This window comes from Phyllostomus hastatus, unplaced genomic scaffold (assembly GCF_019186645.2).
Source record: "Phyllostomus hastatus isolate PE091 unplaced genomic scaffold, TTU_PhHast_1.1 phas_scaffold_39, whole genome shotgun sequence".
Classification (NCBI taxonomy): domain Eukaryota; kingdom Metazoa; phylum Chordata; class Mammalia; order Chiroptera; family Phyllostomidae; genus Phyllostomus; species Phyllostomus hastatus.
In genome coordinates, this window is record NW_025334028.1 from 18,674,651 (window position 1) to 18,701,345 (window position 26,695).

The 26,695-nt window shown below is 39.9% G+C and overlaps 1 protein-coding gene across 7 annotated transcripts in view; it reads left to right on the top strand.

Moving 5' to 3' along the window:
• BMPR1B (bone morphogenetic protein receptor type 1B) overlaps positions 1-25,783 on the top strand; it is a 351,002-nt gene extending 325,219 nt beyond the window's left edge. For all 7 annotated transcript variants that reach the window (XM_045820362.1, XM_045820361.1, XM_045820366.1 and 4 more), the window contains 5 exons: positions 3,740-3,932; positions 4,971-5,268; positions 16,216-16,391; positions 20,100-20,230; positions 21,917-25,783. In XM_045820362.1, the coding sequence (XP_045676318.1) occupies positions 3,740-3,932; positions 4,971-5,268; positions 16,216-16,391; positions 20,100-20,230; positions 21,917-22,042 (924 nt within the window). In that variant the 3' untranslated portion in view covers positions 22,043-25,783. The remainder of the gene's footprint in view (positions 1-3,739; positions 3,933-4,970; positions 5,269-16,215; positions 16,392-20,099; positions 20,231-21,916) is intronic.
• The last annotated feature ends 912 nt before the right edge of the window (positions 25,784-26,695 follow it).

The following is a 26,695-nucleotide window of genomic DNA, read 5'->3' on the forward strand; positions in this document are numbered from 1 at the left end:
AATAGTGACATTACTTTTCTCATTCCCTATTTATCTGAACCTGTAAAGGAAAAGAAGGTGAAGTAAATTCTCTAATTGAACATTAAGCCTCATAAGTGAGGAATCTTTTGTGAAAAATCTTCCCAGCCTTATTAGGCAAAGTACTTTGAACTGCGTGTTTGTGTGGAGGGGTGTGTGTGGGTGTGTGCGTGTGTGCATGTGCGCACATTCAGGGCATGTTGGAGAGCACAGAGCATGGCTTAGAGCTAGCTGCACATCTGCCAGTGTCTCCCCGTGGACGGGGACTTCAACATTAAACACTGTCAGGGGTCACTAGATAAGATGACATTTCTGAAAGAGTGGTAACTCCTTGTATAATACACCCAGTTGTACCCATTTTACATGAAATACTTCTTTTCTTTCTGGAGTCACAATTATAGTGATTGTGTTTCACAGGCATTTTTTTTAATGCAGTCAAACCTTGAAACAGGTATCTGACATGTAATATAGAATCAAAGTTAAGGTAGAGAAAAACCAGAAACATTTGTTAAATCAAATAAAAACTCAAATAAATCAGTTTCAATTTTTTTCAAGCTATTTTTTAGGTCCTTAGATGTTATAATAACTCTCAAGCATACTTTTAATTTTTGAGTTTAATTTAATGACACTTTTTGAGACCAGTTGTTCCTATCCTTCCAAGCAGTGCCAATTCCACCAGTGCTTTTGTTGAAATATATGATATACTAGCATTAGAAAAGAAAAGGACAAAAAACCATTTCAGTTAGAAAATGTTCTCTGGATTTACTTAAGCAATGATTTGTAACATCTGTATATTAAATATAATATTTCTCTAATAAGTATGGGAAGTTTCCTCCCCAGTCAGTAATTTAACTACTTGTGGATTTGCCTCTCAAGTGCTCAGTGCTATGGATGCTCCTGTTCCCACATTTGGGAGCAGAAATATCCTGGACTCTGCTCATGCAGCACGTCTGACTCCAAAGGGAGAACAGCTGCTGAACATGCACACTCGGTTCCTTATTTCCTTTAGGCTGAATGACTTGATTTAATGGCAGCAATGCTTTTGTTTTTCAGTCCCATTTTCGAAAAAATTTTAAAAAATCTGCCCCCTCCTTTTCATCTGATATTACTACTGTTAATGGTTATGGCAACGGATAGCACTATCTCTTGAATCATCCGTTGTGCAAAAACAGAACCCATCCTCGCTGGTGGACACCTGTGGTAAGCACAATAATGCCCCCCACCCAGTGTCCATGCTCTCCTCTCCAGAATCTGTTGTTTAACATGATGAAGGGGACTTTAGGTTGCTGATCAACTGACCTTGAGATGAGATTATTCTGGATTATCTGGGTGGTCTCAGTGTAAGTACATGCATGGTCCATAAAATTGCAAAAACAAAAGGAAATACTTTAAGTTTACTTGATACAAAGCATATGTCTGCAAAGAATACATTTCTGTTTTCTGATCAGATCTTGTAAGAATTTTGTGCTGAGTTCTTTATGTATACGTCTCCCAACTTGTGTAAATTATCATTGATACTTGGCCATTTCAGTAATAGAGTTCTTAAAATATTTTATTGTAAGTGCAGAAGGGATAAGGTCATGTATAAAGGCATTTCACCTCTATGCCACTTAAATCTCTTATTTTCTTTTTCTTTGTCTCTGCCGTACTCTCTCTAATTCTTCAGAGTTCTCTTATTAGTTTAACTTTCTCTCCAGCTCTAATCTGTTGCTTTATACTTGTCCACTTTACATTTTGAAGTAATAATTACTTCATTTCAAAGTATACTTTTCATTAATTTCTTTCTGCTTATTTATTTTTCACCTCATCTTCTATTTCTTTACATATTTCATGTAGTGTTCCTTAGCTTTCTATATCTGAAAATTCCAGCATCTGTGATCTGAAGGGGTTAAATCTGTTTGGATTATTTCTCTTGACCTCAGGTAGAGTGGCTGTTTCCTTTTGTTTTAAGGAATTTATTCTGTGAGGTCTTCCCTTCCTTCCTCTCTTTCTGTCCCTCCCTCACCTTCCCACCAGCTTGGAGATTTCCTCCTGTCAGAGCTACATCCAAACCTGTAGAGAATGTTTATAAAAATTTATTTGAGCCAAACCAAGGAAACACCTAGAAGCAAGATCTTAACAAACTAAGAAAAATGTTTCTCAGAATGGCAGTTTGCAGCTTCTTTTATGCATTAGGGAGGAAAAGTACAGAAAACTACTTGAATGCGAAGGAGAACACAGGGCAGGGATTGGATACCAGGAGAGTTAACAAGATTATGTGCTCTCTGAGGGCAGTTTCCCTTCTGAGAGGTATGAAAGAGGCATTTCAAGGTGTGTTAACCTACATGCACAGAAACAGTAGACCAGGCTTGCTTGAGGCAACGATAAACCTTTCACTAAGGAAGTTACATGTCTAGGGCTTGACTGCTCGCCATGACCTGCACTGTTAGGAATTCACGAGCAGATCACCCTGTGAGGTTACTTGCCCTACTCCTTTTTGGTCCACACTTGTGAGCACAACAATACATTCACTTTTTATTTCTTATATTTTACCTCAGATCAACTTATATGATGACAAGATTTCCTTCAAAACACCTGATATCTCACCATAGTGGTGGGATGAATGGTATTCTGCAAATTATTTCCTCAAGAGAGGATATGTATTTGATTTTGCTGGGAGTTGTGGGTGTGCTGCCAATGTAGGACAGATTTAGTGCCATTCGGTGGCCCCATAAAATGATGAAACCCAGGTTCAGTTCTTCTAGTTTTAAAGGAATCAAAGTTTAGACTCTGGATCCCAGTGCTGCTATTATTCTTAGCCCAGGCAGCAGGCAACCTGGATTTTGAATATGTCTTTTTTTATTAAATATCATATTTTTGTTCTATTATAGTTGTCCCAATTCCCCCCCCCCCTTGCTTTCCTCTGCCCAGCCTACCCCTGACTCCCAGTCAATCCACCCTGTTGTCCAAGTCCATGGGTCATTCATTCGTGTTCCTTGACTAGTCCCTTCCGCTCCTTCCCACCCTTTTTCCCCTCCCGACTCCCTTCTGGGTATGCTTAATGCTTATTTTTCCCTGCACTCATCTCAGCTCATTCCGCCCTTTTTTCCTCCCTCTTTTTCCCTTTCTTCCCTCTTTTCTTTCCTTCTTCCTGTCTTTTTTTTTCTGCCTCCTTTCCTCCCTCCCTACTTGGAGATTTTCTTTATTTCTTTGTGTGCCCAACAGTAGAGAGTGGGGCAAAAAATTGTATGGAAAATAATACAATGATTAATAAATAAAAGTACATGAATAAATTCTGTGTTCCACATATTCACAAATGTAAAACTACTTTTGCCCCACATGTACATTTTGTTTTGTTGTATTTTATCCAAGTGTATAGTAGCATGAGTCCCTTCAGAGTGTCTGGTGTCCCACTACAATGGTGGAAATGAAAAGTATTCTATTCTAACCACTGTGAACCCATTGAGGTTTTTCTCACTGTGAAAGTTATAGATAGAATGAAGTAGTCAATAATTCTGAAGTAATATTACACACATTCAGAATTCACAACCAATTTCAAATCTCAAATTTGAAGAGAGGAGAGCATAAATTAATAAATAATTATAAATAACATGTCTGTATAAAAGGAAAACTGGCTTAATCTACTTTAGATGCAATAATTGTTTCTTCTCTGGAGAAAAAAATGATTAAACAAATCTGTAGTGCTGTGAATGTACTAACAGTGTGTTTGGGGATTTAACAGGTCCAAAGGACTATAGCTAAGCAGATTCAGATGGTGAAACAGATTGGAAAAGGTCGCTATGGGGAAGTTTGGATGGGGAAGTGGCGTGGCGAAAAGGTAGCTGTGAAAGTGTTCTTCACCACCGAGGAAGCCAGCTGGTTCCGAGAGACAGAAATATACCAGACTGTCTTGATGAGGCATGAAAACATTTTGGGTGAGTCTATACAGCAGTGTTCAGGGTTTTCTAGCTTTTCTCTATTTTTCTGTTAGCATACGTATATTAACTCATCCATCTAGATCTGTTATTAAATATATAGACATGTTCTTCTTGGTATGAGCCCAAGAATGTCACAGCTTCTAATGGGAGATGGCACAAGAGGAATGACTAAGGCACTTCCTTGAATGAACGGTGGGGTGGAAACGGAGTGCTCACCCGGTGTTTTTTTCTTGAAGGACAGGAAATGCAAATACAATAATACCAGCATTTCTTAAGGTTTCGTAGGGATTTAAAGGAGCTCATTTTTGTTTTAGTTTTGTGAAAAGTTGTAAAAATTTTATCTGCAGGATTATTTATATCCAGAGTTTATATGGATAATTGATTTCCTTTTTATTTTCCCCATTTAGAAATGGTCTAGGTGGGTGACTCAACTGCAAAGAGTTTAAGCTAATCTTAAGTGTCTGACTTAAGTCCCTATTTTGTAAATAGTATTTTATGTGTAACTATAATACCACGCACTATGTCCTATTAACTTAAAATTATTTAAATATCAACAACTGATTAGAAAGGAGTCACGTCTTCAGATCAAAGCTCTTTTTTTAATTCTTAAAAAGATTTTATTTATTTTTAGAGAGGGGGGAGGGAGAGAGAAAGAGAGGGGGAGAATCATCGATCAGTTACCTCTCTTAGGCGCCCCAGTCTGTGCTGAACCCACAACTCAGGCATAAGCTGTGACAGGGAATTCAACCAGTGACCTTTCAATTTCAGGGACAATGCCCAGCCAGCTGACCCATACCCACTAGGACCAGTGAAAAATTCTTAATGTTTCTCTACCCCTATTGTTTCCATTGGTATTAGTAATTTCATACTCTCATAGGCATGATCAGAAAACTGAATTAAATGCCGAAATAAAGACACCTGTGACAAAGAATGACAGCTGAACATATGACTTATTCCTGATAAGATCCATTCATAACACACTTAGCTACAAACCTTTTTGTTTTGTTTTCTTTTTTTTTTCTTTCTTTTTTTTAGGATTTATTGCTGCAGATATCAAAGGGACAGGATCCTGGACCCAGCTGTACCTGATCACAGACTATCATGAAAATGGCTCCCTCTATGATTACTTGAAGTCCACCACTCTAGATATTAAATCGATGCTGAAGTTAGCCTATTCTTCTGTCAGTGGCTTATGTCATTTACACACCGAAATCTTTAGTACTCAAGGCAAACCAGCAATTGCCCATCGAGATCTGAAAAGTAAAAACATCCTGGTGAAGAAAAATGGAACTTGCTGTATAGCTGACCTGGGCCTGGCTGTTAAATTTATTAGGTTAGTATCAAGGTGAACAAATATACTTTTTATGATTCTTTTCCATCACTTTTTATAGATTATACATTTCATAGTTCAGTGCTTCTAGGATATTTACTAGAGGACAAACTTCCACTAATTTTGACTTTTCTTGGGAGGGAAAAAGAAGAAATATTTTATTTGCAACACCAAGTGGTTCAGTTCTATTTCTGTGGCTTCAAAACAATGTCAATGTATTGGCTGTGTTTGTAGCTATTTAGAAAAGAGGTAGCTAATGTCTCAGATTATGTGATCAGAATCTGTGATCACATTATGTGATTCAGTGTAGGAAAAGGTTTCAGGAAAGATCCACAGATTATGTGGTGATAAAGGCAATGTTTTTTATATGATCGAAGAGAGATCACTTGCAGAAGTGTTTTGTGAGAAATGTTAGAAACTAATGAACGAAACACAGCCAGTATTCAGCACTATTATACTGCAGCTTAAGCAGTGACTATAACACCTGAAAACATGAATCAGCACGAGTTATAAACAGCCATGTTCGGACCCTGGGAGGGAGAAGGGGCAGCTCCCCGGGGCGATATCAGCTGCCTTTCCAGAATGGGGGGGAGGACCGCCCCCTGCTGCGGCTCCATCGTGCTTGCCCTCTCAATCCGAGCAGCCCCGTTCATCCTGCAGATGACTCAGAAGAAATGGTTCCTCTGCTTTGAAAATAAAACCACCAAACACAATGAATTTGCCAACCACTGGCTTAGAGGGATCATCATATAACTGCGTTTTTAAAAACTAAAAGGCTTAGCCTTTATTAAATTGTGGGACCTTCTCATGGATTTTTCCCAAGGGTGACTCTATAAGATATAGAAAAGGGCACAAAGAAAAAGTCATGGAGATGATTAAAAGTTTGGAAAAATGAAACTCACATGAAAAAACTAACGAATTCGTATTTTCAACCAGAAGAATAAGGAGTGGTTGAGTAATAAGGCCCAAATACAGGAAGGTCTTCACCGTTTAGAGGGTGGCAAGTTGAAGTTCTCGATATTTAAAACAGCGCAGTAGGGAATGACTTGTACTGTAGATTTAAGTTAGAAATGTGAACCTCCTGCCAAGAAAGATTATTAAATCCCTTCTCCCTTCTGAATTCTTTTCTTTTGTTGACCTATAACCCCTTTCAAGTCTTTTTTACCAAAAAAAATTTCCCACTTTGCTTCTCAAATTAATAGTCTCTCTCCTTTCTTTCCCTGTTAAATTTCTTGGTAGTTCCAAAGAATAATCTGCTTTCACAAGCCAGTAATTCATAATACCTTGTAATTTGACTTCTGCCTCATTCTCTCCTGAATCTCCTTTATTGAGGGACACCATTGATCTTTGTCACCACAAGGCTATTTTTTTTTTAATGTATTGATTTTTAGAGAGAAAGAAATTAAGAGAAGGAGGAGGAGGGAGAAATAGAGAAAAAGAGATAGATATGGAGAGAGAGAGACATCAATTTGTTGTTCCACTTACTTATGCATTCATTGGTTGATTCTTCTATGTGCCCTGACTGAGGATTAAATCTACAACTGTGGTGTATGGGGACAATGCTCTAACCAACTGAGCAACTGGGCCAGGGCCCCACAGGGCTTTCTGATTGCCATTTTACTCTCCACAGTGTGGTGCGTGAGCCTCTCTTCTTCCTGTTTTCATGATGTGCCTTTTCAGTCCTGGTTCCCCTTCCTTCTCTCTAGAGGTTCTGCTCTGTTTCCTTCTTAGGGTTTTCCCACTGCTAGGTTTCCTGCCGTATCTGCTTTTCCCTCCTGGTTTCCAGTTCTGTGTGACCTGTTCTCAGATGTGAGGTGCCTGACATTTCCTTTGTTCCTGAATTTTTTGGTTTGCTCTGTTGAATAAATTCTATCTCCATGATAGTCCCACTTGAACTGTGACAGTTTGGGTCCTCTTTACCATTTTTCCAGAGTCTGGAGTAAAACATTTTGTGGTTGCTTCTTATTTGCAACTTTTTCTATGTGCTGCTGCCAGATTTATTTTCATGAAGCATAATTTTGGTCATCATAATATTTTATAGGTTCTTACTGCTTTGGGATAAAATGTAGCTTTTATTCTTAACACTTTATACTTTCTTTCATCTCCAAGTGTTTTTAACATGCTTTTCTCTACCATTTAGGTAAAACCAACATCCCCTCTTCTCATTAGGTAACTACTGCTTACCTGCAGTTTCTTCCTTTGGGATGCCTGTTATCTGTCTCTTACAGTCTGACTTTGTTAACCTTCGTATGAGTGTGTCCTTCGTATGAGGGTGTGCCGTGTGACCCTGTGCACACCCTCATGACATTGCTCACGTTGGCGTACAGTAGTCACTGACTACTTACCTGTTGTTCACATTGGAGACTAAGCTCCATGAAGTTAAAAACCATATTTTTCTGAAGTTTGCATCCCTGGTGCCTTTACTTGGTGCCCATTACTTATGTATTGATTAAAATTTTTGCATAATGGATAAATGAATGATTTCATAGGGACTACAGGATGAAGGGGGTGAAAACACCTTTTCTTAGCCCCAGAGATCCTGCATACTCTGGATTAAATCTGCCTTTCTAGTTTTATATTACACAAAGTTTCCAACTTGTATGTTTTCTTCAGCAAAACTGTACTGCTTGCCTTTTCCCATGTATACTCCATATTGCTGTTGCCTTGTTTTTCATTGTGTGGTCTGTAATTGGGGACACCCTTACCTCTCCAGGTACCTTAGTCCAATCTCAGAGTTGCCTTTAGTCACTAGTCTCACCGCCAGCTCAGAATAACAACATCATCTCTCTACTCCTATAGCAATTCCTGGCCCTTGACTGTCTGGAATTATAATTATTTTAGTACATGCTCATCTTTTTACTCATCACTGGGCATCTTGAGAGCAGGATCCATGCCAACTTAATTAATGTGTCTCCCATTTGACGTGACATAGTGAGTTATTCATGATAGATATTCCAACATTGTTTTGAATTAGTAAATGTTGGCATATAAAAGTCATTTAGAACTCATTTTCTTTATAGACCTTAAAACAAACAGAAAGTATTATATTTCTAAAACTTAGTTCTGCTTAATGTAAGGGGAACAAACTGAAGGACCTCTTAAATTTCATGCAAGCCCTGATTCTAGGAAGTGGAGAGGAATATTTGAAGGGATAAGCCAACAATTTATTTGGCATGTATAGACTAGCTCATCAAGGGAGGGGAGATGTGAGGAGACTCACCCAGGCGGGCAGCTGTGAGGGCTGGGGGCACACAGATCTTACTTGGCCGAAGAGTAGCTGTGAGGCCATTTGCCATTCTGGGCCTGTTTCCTCTGCCGTTAAGTGGAGGTTGCTTTTGATAATTTCAGATGTCCTTTTCACATTTTTATTTTCTATATTTCAAAGGAACTTTGCTCTTCTCAGTTTTTGAGCCTCACCTTTAAACCTTGCTTTATATGTTTCTTTGGCTTCCACTCTTTTCCTGACTTTCCTATTTTAGGAGTGCACACACACAGGAATTTAAAGCGTTTTATTACAAGTGGGATCAAAACTAACCCAGGCTTGAGTTCTTGGTCCTCAGTTGTGAACTTCCTGTGTGAACTTACTCTTTACCCTGGTGTCTACGTGGTAAGTGCTCTCTCAGGCTTTTAAGTCATTTCTGGGAGGTTCCCAGGGAAGTTGAGAGCCACAGAGAGAATGGACTGTGCTTTAGTGACTTCCTGCATATAGAAATTTTTTTTTATCCTGAATTGGTTTCTTCATGCACTGTCTTAAAAATGATGTAAGTGCTGATGCATTTCCTGGCCAATAGAGATTTAATCCAGGTGATGCTGTGGCAGCCATCAATCACCCTGACCTCAGATCTCTCTTGGGAGGAGAAAACAAGGACGTCTGCAGTCCCTTGAAGGAACTTAACAGAGCTTTTCACTTTTCACTCTGGAGGATCAAGCAACCCTACTGGTACTTCAGTGTCAGAATACCATATATATATTTTAGGGGACAAGTAAATCCTGGCTTAGGGCTTTGCAGGTCTTAAATTTTAAATAGAAAACCTATCATGAAAATTGGGCTATAACACCCCATCTCCCAGTTGGTGCTTATCCATTTGTCCAAGCGCAAAGGAGACAGCCCAGCCCAGAGGGCAGGGCATTTCCTCAGTCGTTCTTATGTTGCTATTTTTAGCACTGTGCCTGGTTTGTTTACTTAGTGATTTTTGAAGAAAGTGACTGGCTAAATGATTTGCCAAAGTCCTGGAACTAAGCTAATGGGTGGCTGAGTCAGCTCTCACAGTCAGGGTCTCTGTAGCCGTACTTGCCTCCTACTGAAGAGTTTTTAGTTCTGAAGTTCTGTTTCTAAGAAGCCCTGAGATTTCTCAGGACTTCCCCATAGAAGCAGTGGATCCTGTTGAAAAATGTGATAGAAAATTCTCCCCTTTACTTAACACGACTGGGCGAAGCTCAGCGCAGCAAATCAGCCCCACAGCAGTTTTCGAGACACCCAGGAAACACAGAGAGGTGAGCACAGCCCCATCTTCTGAAGGCTCGTGAGAATCTTTCATGCTTTAGGAGGTCATTTCAGTCTCCCTAAGAAGTGATTTAATATTCTCTGGTGGTTAACATTTAATATCCATGTGTGGTTAATTTCAAACACCACTCGTCAGCCACCAGGAAAACCATGGCCTCCCTCACAGGTCTTTTGCCCTCACCCGTCTTTCACTGTTCTTAACAGTTCAGTTCTTATTTTTTTAAATGCTTTTAGATCATTAAAGATTGTTTCTTCTCTTTCTCTGTGACCTTTTTATCACCCTTCTCCCTCTGTCCTCCCTTTCCTGTCTGTTCCAGGCATCAGCGACACTTGGCTGAAGGCCCTGCATGTGCCCGAGGGCTCAGTACAGTGGAGTCACCTCCTTGAGCCCACAGCGCAGTTCCCGAGCTGCCTCTCCTGTCCACAGTGGGCTCTGTGTGAGGCTCTCCGGACACTTTCAGTGTCTCTTCCGTGTGTGATCCAGGGGGAGCGTGCATTGTGCTGAGCCAAGCAATGGCTTTTTCCTTTACATATCACTTCTTGGAAGAATTTCTGCTATGGATATATAATTAGGAGTGTCTTAGTTACCATGAAAAATATCTGACACAAAACAAGGTTAAGACAGATACTGTGTTTTCAAAAACTCCCTTTATTCCCTGCCACCAATATAAAAGTCCTTTGCCTGCCCTTCGCTTGTGTGTGACACCCGGGGTAAAAGGCATGGCCCGCTCCACTGAGTCCTGTGAGGTGCTCAGGTCCATTCCCCAGCCTGCTCAGGATCCTAGTTGGAGACTCCACTTTCAGCCTCGGTTGCTCAAACCCTGTGGTGCATACACACCACTCTAGACACCAGTGCTGGGCCAAGGAGGACACTGCAGGCAGCCTGCCCAGGTGTAGGCAGTAAGGTGGTGCCCTCTCTGTAGACATTGAAACTGGTCACAGCAATCACCTCGTGCCCAAGTTCTAAACAGTGTCGTATGATATGCATTTCCCAGCAGGGTGCACCATCCCCCCACCTCTTAGTAAGCCCCTCCCTGGCACCTGCAGAAGAGAAGAGAAGAGGAACATCTTAGTTTTGTATCTTTTCCTCCCCTTCTCTCCTTTCCTGTCTATTTTTCTTTGTGTCACAGAATCCATAAGTCCTTGTTCTCTCCCTCCTGCCTGAAGCAGTTGCCTTGCGAACTTTCACCTGTATGTCCTCCTGGGTGAGAAGTGCCACTCAAAGTGTGCACGTACTTGGAAGCCTTTTGGTCATCATTGTAAACCTCTTACTCCACCATCTGGCACTCGTTCTTTCTTTCTTTCTTTCTTTCTTTCTTTCTTTCTTTCTTTCTTTCTTTCTTTCTTTCTTTCTTTCTTTCTTCTTTCTTTTTCTTTCTGTCTGTCTTTTTTTTTTTAAATCATACCACTGTCAGGGGACTTTGGTCAGAAATAGGAAATTTATGCAATCTTAGCTGAAGACACTCTGCTTTTTAAGATTCAAATACAATTAGACTTATTATCATCACTGCCACCTAGTCCAGTAGGGAACTCAGTGTCATTCAAGGCAAATCTGGGGATCCTAAGGAGCTTGATTTCTGTTTTGCCATATGAGCCTTCTACCTCTGCAATACTTTTTATAGCATGATGTAGCTGCTGGTTCTTCCCAAACACCATCAGCTCAAGGTACATGTTATAAGTTATTACATAAAATGTAGTTTTAGTGTTCATGCTACCAGAATATTTTCCCTGATTATTTTTTCCTAAAGGGCGTTAATGCTTCATCACAACCCTAGGCAGGAGAGGACACCCCTCTTCTCCCTAGCTGACCTGTCCTTTATCCCCAACCTTCCAAACCACTGTTCGTTTCTTTAATTGTTTGACTCTTTTTTTAAAATCCTCAACTGAGGACATAGTTTTTGATTTTAGAGCAAGAGGGAGAGAGGAGAGGAGGAAGATGAGAGGGGAAAGAAAAACATCTACCCGTTGCCTCCCATTTGTGCCTCAATTGGGGATGGAAACTGTAATCTAGGTATGTGCCCTGAGTGGCGATCGAACCCACAACCTTTTGGAGTACACCGGATCACACTCCAACCAACTGAGCCCCTGGGCCAGGCCCCAGGTTACTGTTCATTTCTCACTCGGCAAATTTTAGGTGTTTTTATTTTGTCCTGTCCCAGCCCCACTGTCCCGAAAGTTCAGAAAGAAAAACCCCCTTTAAAGTGTGATTCAAAAAAGAAGAATTTATTTGACATTGTTTAATTTATTTTGTTCCAATTATGTCCTTATTTTTCCCCAATCTGGTTAAGCCCATATCACAGTGGCACTCACACTAACAGAGACAGAAGTTATGATGATGGCATTAACTAGAAAAACATAAATGGGAAGAATACCCCATGATTCTCTAAACCCACCACTTCACTTGTGACCCCTTTATGCAAATATTTTCAGTCCTTTTCCATGGGAAGGGAGAAGGGAGAACATGTTTCCTCTGCAGTGAATGCAGTGCCCATGGTTTGGATGGGATATTTTCGGTTCTCCCTGGTAGAAATGTGTCTCCTCTGTAATTTTGTTGTTTATTGAGATGATTTTTGTTGTTTTGGGTGTTATGCTTCTAACCCATGCCTTCATCCTTGAAATGTATGTTTTTCTTGTACCTGATCCTCTTGAGTTCTTTTTATTTAAAACATTTCATTACAATATACAGGGTGGGGCAAAAGTAAGTTTACAGTTGTGAGTATGCAAACCAGAGTTTATTCTTGCATTATTATTAACTTGTATTATTTTCCATATGAACAACTGTAAACCTAATTTTGCTCCACTTTGCATTTAAACATAAACAATTATAAAAATTTATGCTTGTAATTTAACATTAACAAATGTTACTAATTTGTTAATTTTATCCGGTCTTTTTTTTTTTTTCTGGTCAGGAAAGGGGAGAGAGGGAGAAATACCGATGTGTTGTTCCACTTATTTATGCATTCACTGTATGTGCCCTGAGTGGAAATTGAACATGTAACCTTGGCATATTGGGAAGATGCCGTAACCAACTGAGTACCCAGTTGGTCTTTCTTTTTAAAAGAAATACAGTGTTGCAGATAGCCCTGTTGCATTCTCTTCCCTTTTTTATTTCTCTTTATCCCTGGCAGGAGTGACCAGTGTCCTAAAGTTGGTATTTATCTTTCCTGCCTATGATTTTAAAATCTGACTCCATGTATGTGTAGCCACTGCAATACACAGGGTTATGTTGAGGGTTTGGAGTCCTTTTCTCCCACTCTGCTCCCCTTGTGAGTCTCCATCTCTTCCTGCCAACCTCTCATCTCACCCCTTCCCTCCCTCAGAGGAAAAGGAGAGGGTGGCACTGGAGCGCCCTGGCCTTTTCTGCTTTCCTCTTTACTACCCCCCGCCCCCACCGGGCCTTCTCCTTCGGTTACTCCCTCCATGTTCTGCACCATCGGACTCTCCTTCCTGTCTTTGTCTTCCTTTGTTCTTGGGGTCCATTGTTCAATCACTTTAATTTCTGTTTGTGGCCTTGAAGATTAACAAGCTCAGTTTTTCTCTGCCCTTATTTGGGACAGTTACAATGGTATTTCTGAAAACCAGAGAAAGAAATGCAGTTTAGTTACTGTCAAATATAGAAACAGTCCCAAGGGAAGAAGAAGCAGAGCTCTATATTTTGGAGAATCTGATACTTTATAACATAGATATAAATTACTTAAAATTGGCATGTTTGTTGTTTGAATGTAGCACTAAAGGCAAATTTGCCTTTGGGGTAATAGTAATTTTTTGCAGAATGTGCTTAACAAAATTCTACTCATCCTCCTAGATACCAGTAATGCCTCATTTTATGATCTATACATAATAGAGACTTTTATGTTTCTCTTTAAATTATCCCAAGTGAAGTTTACTGTAAACAGGAGCTTTCCTTCTTTCATTTAAAGTGTATTGTTCACCTACCTATGCAAAGCACTCTGAATGGAGGTGGGTCGGGCTGTGCTCTTAAGGGTCATAGCAGATGCTTACCTCAGGTATTTAGGGCTCAGAAGAGTTCACAGTCTTCAGTCAGGAGGCAAATATTTGTTCAGGTACTACAGAGTGAGAGTAGTTATTCAGGTACTGTGAGGAAAATCACCTATAGTGGGGAGAGCAAGGGGGAGGAGGGATGGTTATACTCGGCGTGTCATGGCCTCTGTGAGGAACTGGAGTTTGGGGGTTTGGTGGACGTACAAAATCCTTGGTTGCATGTTCTTCAGGTATAAGAGCTTAGAGGTGAATTATATAAAGTCTGGCCATCACAAATATCAATTCTATTATTAGATAGCAGTTACCTTTCTGTTTTCCCATAGATGTTTTGAAGTCACACATTCCATTAGCTCTTCCTGACCTTATAATCCAAATAAAACATTAAGGGGCTAAGAGTAAGAATGGAAGAGAATTGTCTAAAATCGTTACCAGCTGTAGTGAGGGTATATTGTTGACCTCAGTGCACTCTGGGTGGTGGCTTACCTAAGACTGTTCTTGGTTGACTTTCTCAGCGCACGTTCTGGAGGACCACACGCTCTCTGCTCTCTCCTGCCCATCGGCACACCCTCTCGTTTGTTTCTCTGCATGGAACTCGGAGTCCGCTCCCCAGGGCCATCACTGTCTTCCTCTAATGATTGGAAGTAATAAATCATGAACACACAGACTGCACATGAGTGAATACCTACTGTGTGCCCACAGGAGAGGGCTCCGCGGGTGGAAGGGGAGGAGCGAACTTACTTTATAATTGAAGATGGAGCTTTTGCAGCATCTTTTAAATCTGATGTTTTTCCAGTTTCTCTCATCCTCTTCTCAGCTCACCTGCCTTCTTACCATTTATGGTTTAGGTACATAGATAACATTTTGCTATTGTATCCTGCAGGTTAATACTAAGAATTAATGTTTTAACTTCTTTTCCCAGTCAGAAAAGAGCTCAGAACACTAAGACTTACAATTACAGATGGTAAGGAAGCAATACCAGCTGCATAGTCTTTTTCATTTAAAAAAATTCACACTTTAACTTTTATTTTAGGAAAATAGATCCCTTCAGAGTCATAACATCTGGAAGATCACAAGGGGCCTTCGGGTACACTTGTGCCACTTCTACTGCCATAGCTTCAGGTTAAGGATCTCAGTTGGAAGTGCATTTAAAAAGATTTTAAGAAAGAAGATTTAGGTTTATGAGGTCTAGTAACTATAGACAGTTTTGAGATATACCAAGGGATATTTGCCACCTTTTAAAGTTTCCCAGATGACACTATGTATTTTATGTTTTAGAAAATAGAGATTGAGGCAGTAAGATCAAATCAGGACTTTACTTCCCCCCAGAGCCACTCGTGTTCCAGTGAGCTGGGTATTGTCTGCTGCCCAGCCCGGTAAGGCAACACTCGGTGTCCCTAACTCTCGTCCGTGCTGAGGAGGAAAGACAAGTCAGTGCTGGAGAGTCAGTCAGGTGTGGTGAAAGGGAAAGAGAACGCTTTCTTGGGAATCGGGATAGGAAGACTTATCCAAGATTTTCCACAAACTTCAGGCTAATGAGTTTTTATACCTTTTCTGTTTTAAAGTTTCTTCACCCATCAGCACTGGGGTTTGCTGCTCTTCCTCCTACTGCCCCCCCTTCCTGTTGGGGTAGTTCTTGTTAAACCCGTACCATGTGCTTAGTCCTGTGCTGGCAATGGCACTTCACGTCTAACCTCATTTAATCGTCACCTTATCACGTGGTAGGAGCTCAGTCCCTTCTCAGCACAGGGCTTAAACTGCGGCTCCGGCTCCCGGCACGGAGGGGGTGGTTCTCCGGTGCCCACCTGTCCGTCATGCATTTCCTCCCAGTCTGTGGGAAGCCATAACAAATATTGTGAAATTTTCATAAAGCTAAAGATATATACAATTACTCTTTTCATCCTTTTACTAAAAATATGTTATTTGATTTATGAAATAATAGTGATAGTAGAAATCTTTTTCATAGGCCCTGCTTATCAAAGTAAAACATTTGTAAGTCTGCGTTGGTTCTCTTTCTCTCTTTCTCTCTGTTACTTGTTAGTTGATCTAAAGGCCTCACAACACTTGGCATAAAAAAAATTGCCTATAATAAACCAATTTGGCATGTTCCCAATCCAGTGTTAAGAGCAAAGTTATTAAAATATGAAGGGAGGGAATGTATCCTTTAGACATTTAATTGATGTTTAGCAATTATGTAGAGTCTATATTTGATCTAGTGGTAATGCAATTTTATATGCTGCAGCTTCATCCTGACTGTCATCTGAATTGGGTTTTTACCTGTGAATATTTAATATAACCGTTGACAAGAAATATTCTTCGAGGAAACGGTATTCCCTGACGGGATATATCCTTTTGCATCTTCCACGAAAGCCCTGGTTCAGAAATCTTGATTTGTTACCTGTGGGTCTTCTTCCATACTAATGGTGCTCTGCTTGCTTTTTCCTTAGTGATACCAATGAGGTGGACATCCCGCCCAACACTCGAGTTGGCACCAAACGCTACATGCCCCCAGAAGTGCTGGATGAGAGCTTGAACAGAAATCACTTCCAGTCGTACATCATGGCTGACATGTACAGTTTTGGGCTCATCCTTTGGGAGGTGACTAGGAGATGTGTATCCGGGGGTAAGTAACTGATACTGCTGGGCTACTACAAATCTGTTTTGCTGATCAGAAATCAAAGTTCTGTCTACTAAATGAAATTTTCTTTACTTTTTCTCTTTATTTCTGTTAATTCAGTCACAGTCTCTCAGGAAATGGTATTTCACATCAGAGAATTATCTTGGATTGCCTTGTTCCCTCTACCTATGTCTCAGAAATCTCTTCTAGACACAATGTCAACCTCCTCTGCCTTTGCAAAGATCACCTTGTTCTATTTTATGTGTTATCTCAAATCTCTCATGAGCCCTTCCCGCAGCAGTTGCTGTGTCATGGCAGTGCCCTCTGTACCCTGTCCAGCTTCTCCTTGAGGGTCTGCTGGGCCCCACCCCCCGACTCCAGTGCCCCACTTCCTCCGGCTTTCTCTACTCAGATAAGAGACAAAAATATGGGGTGGGAAGCTCATTATTTAACCTCCCCACTTTTTAGCTTTCTATCATACTTCCTCACAAAGCAATTTAAAAACATTAGTTTTTATTGAAAGGAAATTAAAGCCTAAGAATGCTATTATTGGTCATGGGAATTTATTTTGCAAACATCAGGTTTCCCTAGTAAGACTAACTGAATAAGAAGGCATCCTTAACTATTCTGAGATGTTGTTATTGCCTGTAGTATTTTGCTTATTGCTACATAATTTGTCTTTTAGTAGATTCCAACACCTTTCAGGTGAGGAGCTGAGTCTTAGGCTCTGTAGCACCCTAACTACCATGTTTATGGTTTTACTCGTGGTCGTGCATGTGAAGAAACCCCGGTGCTGCTGCTCTTCCTCACAGTGGCCGGAGAAACTCACCTGCCTGAGAGCCCGAGCTTGCCCAAGATTCGGAAAACCTGGCCTACCCTTAACGAACACTGGCATTTGTTCCTAGCCCTGCTGTTTGTTAGCTGTGAACCTTTGCCAAGTACTAAACTTTTCTTTGTTTCAGTTTTCTCATCTTAAGAAGGAGGTGAATTATTATTGCATTACCTCAGATAGTTGTGAGGTTTTAATGATTGTAAAGAGAATTAAAACTGCCTGACCCATAAGTAGTACTCAACACATGTTAGCTGTTATTTTAAATGTTCATTTCAGTTGGTAAAACCTCAACTTACATTTAGAATCCTATTTACATATAAAGGAGAAACAGTTAATCAATAAGCATTCATACTTTTGCAGAAAGGTCATCTTTGGTGATGCAGTCTCTTCTGTCCACTCTGGGAATTCTGAGCTTCTCACAGACTTATGTTCAAGTACAACAACACCGTCCCTCTAAAGTTGAGAGAACTCCTTTTGTCCCAAAGGAAAGTTAATGTAGGAAACGTTTCCTATTCAAATACTGAGTAAATCTCCTGTCATAATTATGAAGAAGAAAAGAAGTAACCAAAATACTGATTAACTGCCTATGCCTTGATTTCATGTTTTATAAAGAGTAAATGAGCATATTTTTGAATAACATATTGATACTTATTTAATATAGGTCTATAGAAGTTGAAGGAATTAGAGGACAAGGTTACATTTCTAGCTGTGTTGTCCTGAACATCTACAACAAATAGGCCTTGAGAGCCCTGTGTCTGAAGCCTGTGGGGCAGAATGTGGGAGACAGGATCCTTAGCTTAAAAACCAACTGGGGCAGTAATTGCTTCCTTAGGGCCATCTTGGCCTCTGGAGATGTGAGAGGCACTAAACTGATCGCTTATCTGTGCATGAGACTGACACATGGTTGTCAGAGGTGTGAGAGTTCCGGTTCTCCCCCATACTGACCTGGACTAGTTACTTGATCCCTCAGAACCAAGTTTCCTCATCTATGCAGTGTGGAAAATAATGCTGCCTCATAAACGTGTTTGTAAGAATTTAATATGGTATATAAATGTTGAATCCCTATGTGACACCTGAAAATAATATAATATTGTATGTCAACTGTACTTTAAATTTAAAAAAAGATATATAGCATACTTACCTTCGTGCCTGGTACATAATAGGCTCTCAACAAATGAGTTTCTTTTCCCAAAGGGGCAAAGCACACAAAATTCTATACTCCAACACTTTTTTAAAATGAAGATGTTAGAAGTTTTGGGATAGTCATTCTAGTCCGTGTAATTTTGGGTGAAGTAGACACATCAAGATATATGCCTTTCAAACTTTGGAAGGAAAAGAAAGAAAGTTTTGAGGTTTCAGATACAATTACATGGCAGCTAATATAGACATTTTGCTAACAATTGGATGCTAGAAATGATTAAGACCTATAGTTCAAAGATAAACTTTGATTAATTCATAATTTTATATGACTCGGCCTGTGTCTGTTGTTCTATATGCACCTCTCCCAGTGTGGAACACCAGCTGGCCAGGCAGCGGCACTGACATTGGGCGCTGAGAAAACACAAGATGAGTAAGACAGACCTTCTCTGCCCTAAAGACAATTCCTGAGCAGCTGTCTGGGGAATTAGAAAAGAAGGAAGGACTGGAGTGAAGTGATCATCTCCTGTGTATTAGACTCTGTGTTTTTATTATCTCCTGTAGAGAAAAAACACAATGGAAGGCAGTGTTATCATAGATAATATAAATAATTCTGTCCTTCGGTCTGAGCAGAGGACAGAGGAAGTGGTGGGTTGGAATGGTCGGAGAAAACCTTTGAACCTTCTGGTCCTTTATAGTTGTATATGAATTTGAGTTTGCTTTTTAAAGGGCATAATACAGACTCCAGATTTCGTTGTGTAAATCCCCAGTGAATTTAGTGATACAGCGGATAATCTGCCATCCCACTTGCTAGGGTAAAAAGCAATGACATTTCTATAAAAGATGATTTAGGATGGAGAATAGGGTGCTCCAAAAAGATTGTTCAGAGCAGCATCCTCTGAGGACAGAGGCTTCTGTAATTATTGTGAGGAGTTAATCAGATGGGTTTGGAAAGAAGCCACAAGTAGCCTGCTTTTTAAAGAACAAGAGGAAAAAGGTAGAAATTGTGTACTATGAAAAATAAGATAGCCTTTATAATGACAAGAGCAATTTCCCCAAAGATGATGTAGATTTGTGTTTCTTAACCTTTCTTTTAACAATACGCATTTTTTCCTACTTAGTAATGTATTCTTTGCAGATGGTTTGGATAACTACAGAAAATTTAAAGAAAAAAATCAAATAGTCTTTGCACTTAAAAAATCATGGTTAATGTTTTCAGGTGTGTACAATTCTCCAAGCTTTAAATGTGCAAAATTATATTCTTATGATTAAGCATAAAAAATGTAAATATGACTTTTTTCAAGTAGAATATACAGCCAAGTGTATTATATGATTCATAACCTCATACTGCCATAATAGAAACAATCACATATTATACAATATGAGCTTGGGATGAGCCTGCCAAATTTGCATGGAGATTTAATATAGATTTTTAAAAATTTGGCATACAGGAGCCTTTATAAAATTGGAAATAAATTTGAGATGCTTGTTTTATTTAGTTTTTGGAAATTAGAAAAATGTCTTGAAGACTTATACTATTATGTTTTGTTAGGTTTTCTATTCATTTTAAAAATTAAATTAAGTGTCATCTGGGCACATTTTTTCCCAAGATGTATTTTGCTGTTTTTCAACCTGAACTTCTCTTTAGTACTGATAGAACTTTTTTTTCTTTTTTGAGGACAGTTTGTATGCTAGGGTTTTATTTCTACTTCATAGAAAAAATAATAATAAAATCATGTTTTCAGGAGTAGTGGAAGAATACCAGCTTCCCTACTATGATCTGGTGCCCAGTGATCCCTCTTTTGAGGACATGAGAGAGGTTGTGTGCATCAAAAAGCTGCGTCCCTCGTTCCCCAGCCGGTGGAGTGGCGATGAGGTAAGCCTCGAGGAAACCACGTGCTATATAACTTTTCCTTTTTTGCCAAAATTCCAAATATTCATTTCAGGAATTCTTTTTTTAAAGGTTTTATTTATTTATTTATTTTTAGAGCGAGAGGAAGGGAGGGAGAAAGAGAGGGAGAGGAACATCAGTGTGTGGTTGCCTCTCATGTGGTCCCGCTGGGGACCTGGCCTACAACCCAGGCATGTGCCCTGACTGGGAACCAAACTGGCGACTCTTTCATTCATAGCTCAAGCTCAATCCACTGAGCAACACCAGCCAGAGCAGGAATTCTTTTTCTTTGTCTTGATGGTGACAGTAACAATACCACACTGCAATAATTTATATGGCTCTAAGTGTAATATGGTATATTATCTGTTTCTTTTTTTATTTCATTTTGCCACTTCCAAAATATATTGAGTGCGTTAACATTTGGCCAGCATAACAGATAACATTATTTCAGTTATTTTTAATGTCCTGTCATTTGCATAAAGACTATATTTCTGTGTGTGTGTGTGTATTTTCAAAGCATCATCAATTTTCTCCATGACAAATCCACGTACAACATTCTCTCATTTTGATGACAGAGAAGATAGGCATCTGAAAAATGCATTTTTTCTACACACAAAAGTTGTTCAAGTTGACCTAGTTTGTTAATAAAGATGAAGAGATGCAATTTCAGCAGGGCCACTGCAACTGGGCTGTAAGGATGTAGTGGTGAAAACTAACCCAGGTCTGTCTGCTCAAAAGCTGTTCCGAAGGAGGAAATGAGTGGGGCGGGCCTTGCCTTGCCTGACTCATGGGCTCTGCATCCTCTCTGTCCGTCCTCTGGCTTGTAAACTTACCCAGGTTCTGGATGTTGTGGCAGACGGCATTCGGAGATGTGTTTGAAGCATCAAATATGTACCGGAGCCAGTGCAAACACATGGGCAGGGCACTGTTTATAAAATAATTCTTCAGTGTTAAAAGGTATTTAAAAATAACCTTTGGCTCATTGGTTTTGTGTCTAGTTACTGAAACGCTAAATAATACATTGTTTTCCAGTGGACCATGCAGAAAGCTTTATGAGATGCTGGAGTTACATTACTTTGAAAGTGGTTATGGGCATTGGTATTTCCCCCGATTCCTTCACTGAGGATTTCTAATGAAGTGAAATTGTGCTTTTCAACAGGAAGATCAATAATTGATGTAGGAGAAAGTTTTAGCCAGACTCTGCACAGGTCATTAATCTTGTTAAATGCAACATTGTGATGCTATTATTGTAGCAGACAGCTGTGATTTAGGAATAGCCACGTTTGTTTGTATAGTATGGAATTAGAGAGAAGACTTAAGCTTATCAAGTGTTGAAAACAATCTGAGAGTGTGGAGTGGAATACAGATTCCCTGGGTATTTTTGTATTTATTTAATATTGACTTCAAAGGTACTATTTTTCAATCAGCAAAACCACCTGCTTGCTCCTATCACAAGGGAGACATGAAAACCTGTTTTAGTCATTTAAAATTTGCATGAAAAAATAATTTTTATGAAATTTTGTCTGCCTGGTTTTAAAAGTATCTTTCAAAATGTATTCAGAGTTTAGAAATGCAAGACTAAAAGCCAAATATGTATGACGGGCCAGCCTGGCACCTCATAAATGCACGTCTCTAATGCTGCTCTGCTCCCGGTTTCCCTCCCTCCCGCAGTGTCTCCGGCAGATGGGGAAGCTGATGACGGAGTGCTGGGCGCACAACCCTGCCTCAAGACTGACGGCCCTGCGTGTTAAGAAAACACTTGCCAAAATGTCGGAGTCCCAGGACATTAAACTTTGATCCGAGGGGTTGGGGGGCATTACTGGAGAAAGTCAGATCTTCTTCTCTTTGTGGGCAAAGCAAAAAATGTTCCAGACACATCCACAGTGCAAGCCTTGAACGCGGCCCTGCTTCCCAGCGGGTCCAGCCTCACCTCTCAGGGAGCAGCCTCCACGAAGAAGTTCCCAGAAACAAATTTATCGTGTCTGTAGGAGGTTGAAACTGCTTGGGTAACTTGTTCAAGAAATGATGCTTTTTGCTTTCTAAGAAAGCCCCATATTTTGAGATTGCCCCCTCTTTACCCCCAAAAGATGCTTTAATTTTGCCAAAATATAACAATTAATTTAGGTGTTTTAAGGTTTATACTAGTATAGTTTAAATAATAACAATGGAAGTTCTTGCCAGAAATTCTGCTGGAAAGTAAATTAAAATAGTTTTTCCATTGGTAAAATGTTATTGCACTCTACAAACCAAAAGACAGTCTGTGAAGTTGGAGAATGCAGAGTGGAACTCTCTGGAAAGCCCCTGCCCCACCCCTCAGACCACTTTGGCCAGCCCACTCTGGGCGCCACCTCAGCAATGTGAATGCACCTGGGTACAAACACCACCTGTCTGGGACCACCTGTGGGGGTTCCTGCAGGTGGCCTTTTGCAGCTTCAGAGGATATGGAACAAATGAAGATTTTATGTGATTCTAGTAGAAGTAGTAAGTGTCAGTGTTCTTCTTCAGAGCCATGTGGTGTTTCTGATTCTGTTGGGTATTTCTTTCATGGTCGAGTCCCTTCCTTTTCATTAAACACAAACAAAGCCTTTTTTTAAAAATAATGTGCAGAGAATTGACCCATGCATGCTTTTGATCTCTCATCAAAAAGTTCAATATTAAATAAAATTGCCATCAGTTGCGTTGAAGACCACACACTTTACAATAGAGATACTGGGCTCTTGTGTTGTAAGAAGACCATGTCAGTAGGGAAGAGGGTGGGGGTACACAGGGCTCCTTTCTCATATACGCAGAAGAGCCCATCTCAGAAGCACAAGGGGAAAGTTATGCGCACCTTACTTTGTATAGATAAAACCAGTTTCTTTTCGTTATTATCTGTCTCTTTTGTGTCTGAGTTAAGAGAAGAAGAAGCCTATGTCAGGTTAATTTAACTAAATTTTAATTTAAAAAAATAGATACGTATAACCTCCAAATGGGACAGCAGAGGAGAGCTAGTGGAGGCCACAAAAGAGTATGGCTGCTGTGACTTATTTTGCTAGAATAGACATGGACTGAGTATATACATTATAGGTGATCATTTCACATCTTAGGAATACTGACTCTATTTTATTTTATTTTCATGCTGTTCAGTTCACTTTTTAATTTATTAATTTTGTATTCTCTGTGGCAACTGTGCAAAACATCTCTTCACCTACCGGATTCTGCCCGGTTTTCACTTTGAGCAACAGGAGTCCGATCATAGATAGGGCCCATGTTCCTGAGCAACAGGACCATAAAGTCCAAAGTCGTATGCATCCCCCACACCTTTATTCATTTACATGTCCTTACTATGGCTTTCGTCTGCTGCTCAGAAATTCTGTAATTTAGTAAGGAATTGGGAAGTGCTTTCCCCTCAGCCTCTTAAAAAAAGGACGTTTCTTCCAGACTACTCCAGGGGGCAGTGTTTTATAACACATTTCCACCACTTGCTGACTGAAGGATGGAGATTTTTTGAAAATTTGACAGCTGCATGAAAAATGGGAAAATGTTTTTCTCACTTCTGAAGTCGGCTTGCAGCTGGTGGCTTGTTCATTGATGAAACATCCGAGAGCAAAGAGTGGCTGTGAGCGGTGCTGATTCGGGGCGGGTGCTGAGAGGAAACACAGTGTTCTGTACGCAGCCCTCACTTTCCAAGGCTTCAGAGCCACATTTTGTTTGTAACAAAGATTTTTTGATTCTTGAATATGAACAAAATCTGTTTTTTAAAAAAATTAGACACAGTTGGTTCCAAATATAATTTTAATCCAAATATTGCTTTTTTTTTTTGGTGATACTGAAATAACCTGACTGGCAATGTGATGATGGTTGCTTTCTCTTGTGTCAAATTGTGTTCTTTGTGATAGCTTAGAAGGAATGTGTGGCCTGAACTAGGTGTGATACTCATCTGAGCCATGGAGAGAGACGCCAGTGCCTCCGGTCAGATCGTCCACAGACAAACAAGTACACATTTATGCCAGTCGAGTGAGGACATGTTTTGGTTTCCTGATTTTTCCTAAATGTTAAGTGAGGTTGGACTTATTTTTTTAGACAAAAATGTGTGTTCTTTTTGGTAAGTTTTTATATATGATAACTTCAAATCAGAATATTTTGGGGGGAGGTGATGATTTGAAAGTTAACTAGTTTTCTAGGGAGGTGTTGGTTCTAATGAAAAATAGCAGGAAATTTCTTCTATATTACTTGATTAGTTGCTTTGCAAAAATCAATAGCTTCTTTTCTATTTCTCAACCTGATTTACTCACCATGAACATTTAAAAGTTATTTCTGAGATACTTCAAGACATCTATTTAGTTATTACAGTCTTTCAGTGCAACAAGAATTTATTTATGAATAGATGTTTCTGTCTTCCAAAAATTCAGCTTAGAGAATCCTAAAGTGTTCTTAAACAGACTACCTACTCACTTCCAAATAATTATTTTTCATTTTTAAATTTCTAGTAGCTCAGAAGTGAATTGTATTTTATTTTATTTTATTTCCTTTTTGTTTTACCTTTCTATATAATAAGTGGGAACCTGGAAATTAATAATGTAGTTGATTTCTTACTGTAAGGACTATTTCAAAGACTAAGATTTCCTCCTAGTCACTCTCCCAGAGGTGTCCTCAGATACTAGTTGCTAGCTAATATAAGTTTTGTATGCTAAGATGATCAGGTTTATAGTTTATTATGTGTGTATATTTTCTACAAATATATATGTATATATAAATATTATGTTCAATTTGGAGTCTGGCACAACTCCATTTTGTGGATTAGAGATTTAAATATTATGGATGATAAAGCACTAAATGAAACATAATATTTATTTATGAAAGTTGTGTAGATTGTTAACTCACAAGTAACAGTGCTATGAACATTGTATGTGAGGAGACAGGCTTGGACCTCCTGGAAAGCACCGCTCGAAACTCACTAGTGACCATTCTTTTTACTCTCAAAACATGAAGCTGCTTAGAAAACATGCTAAGACTTTATTTACAGGGAATTCCTTGCTTCACTTGTGTAGCCGGGTGTGGCAAGTACTAGAAACAACCGAATTTCATGTTTCTAGAGTCATGCATATTCATTAGAAGTTCCAGTGTTTTATGTCATTGGTCTGTCCTAGTTTTTCTCTGTAGGTGGAAAGGCACCGAAAGAAGTATAGTTTTTAAACTTGAATAGTTCTGTGGTTATAACTCCTTAGAAAACTCAGTCATGTAGCAGTGGAAATGAACAAAATGGCACCAAAAGTGTCATTATTTAGCAATTATGATTTAGCGATTATGATTGCTCTTATAAAACAAAACAAAACAAAAAAAACAATGCCATATTTTTTTGAGAAGAGTTGGCAATATATAAAGGGTTTTGTTGTCTGTTTCAAAAGAAGACTGATTTGTGTTCTTTTGGGGAACCAGTGCCTTATTGAATTTGTATATACTGTAATTATTCAGGACTAGGGAACAAACAATTGTATTGGTTACAAATTGTTTATGGCTTTGTTTGAACATTCCCCCAAATAAAATGGTTTCATTCTCCCCTTGGAAAGAATGTGTCTTTTATGTTACAGTTGTGCTTTTTTTCTGTCTTTGAAAATGCCGCATTGTTACAGGCGGGAAGGTGGTGGTGGAGGGGAGCCACGCAGGTGAGTTTATACACTTGGTTGCAGGAGAGCGAGAGCCACAGTCCGACAGCTTCTGTTATTCCTGTAATGAGGAGACACAGTCATTTTCTGAGAGACAGAGAAAAGATAGGGACGGCAATGGTTTAAAGAAGTGAGCATTGTACTGTGGAAAATCACAGCCTGTGGGCAACGCCGGGCCTGATTGAGATTGATGCTGCGTGACTTAGTGGGTGAGGGTGTGGCCTCTGGACTGGGGACAGCCCGCACGTGCCTCCAGGCTCACTCACTCCCTAGGCTGAGTGACAGTAGGCACGTTCTGACCTCTGAAAGACTCGGTTTCTTCCCCTTGAAGATGAGAATCACACTAATGTCTATTGCATGGAATGGTTCTGAAGTTGAAATGCAATCCACGTGACAATCCCCTTTTCTCTGTAGTTTTAGGATTTCATTTTTATACCAGCAACCCAAGTGTGGGCATGGACACTACAGTAATTGGATTCATTCAGAATGAGGTTTACCAGGCCTGTGGAGCAAAGGGCCATAGAAAATAAAGAATATCATCATCAAGGGCATGGCTGACATTGTACAGAGTGGGGACAGGATCAAAGGGGAGCCCACTGATGGGTCAAAGGGCAGGGGGCCCTGATGGGTTGAGGTAGCACACCGGCAGTTTTTGAGAAAGAGGCTGTGGTCAGAATGGAGATTCAGAGAGGAAGCAGCGAGACTAAGCACAAGGCTTTGGGTGTGATCGCCATCGTGGGTGGGTGTGGTGGGCAAGATCACCGGTGATGAAAGAGGGGCCCGAAAGCCAGACCTGTGGGTCTGT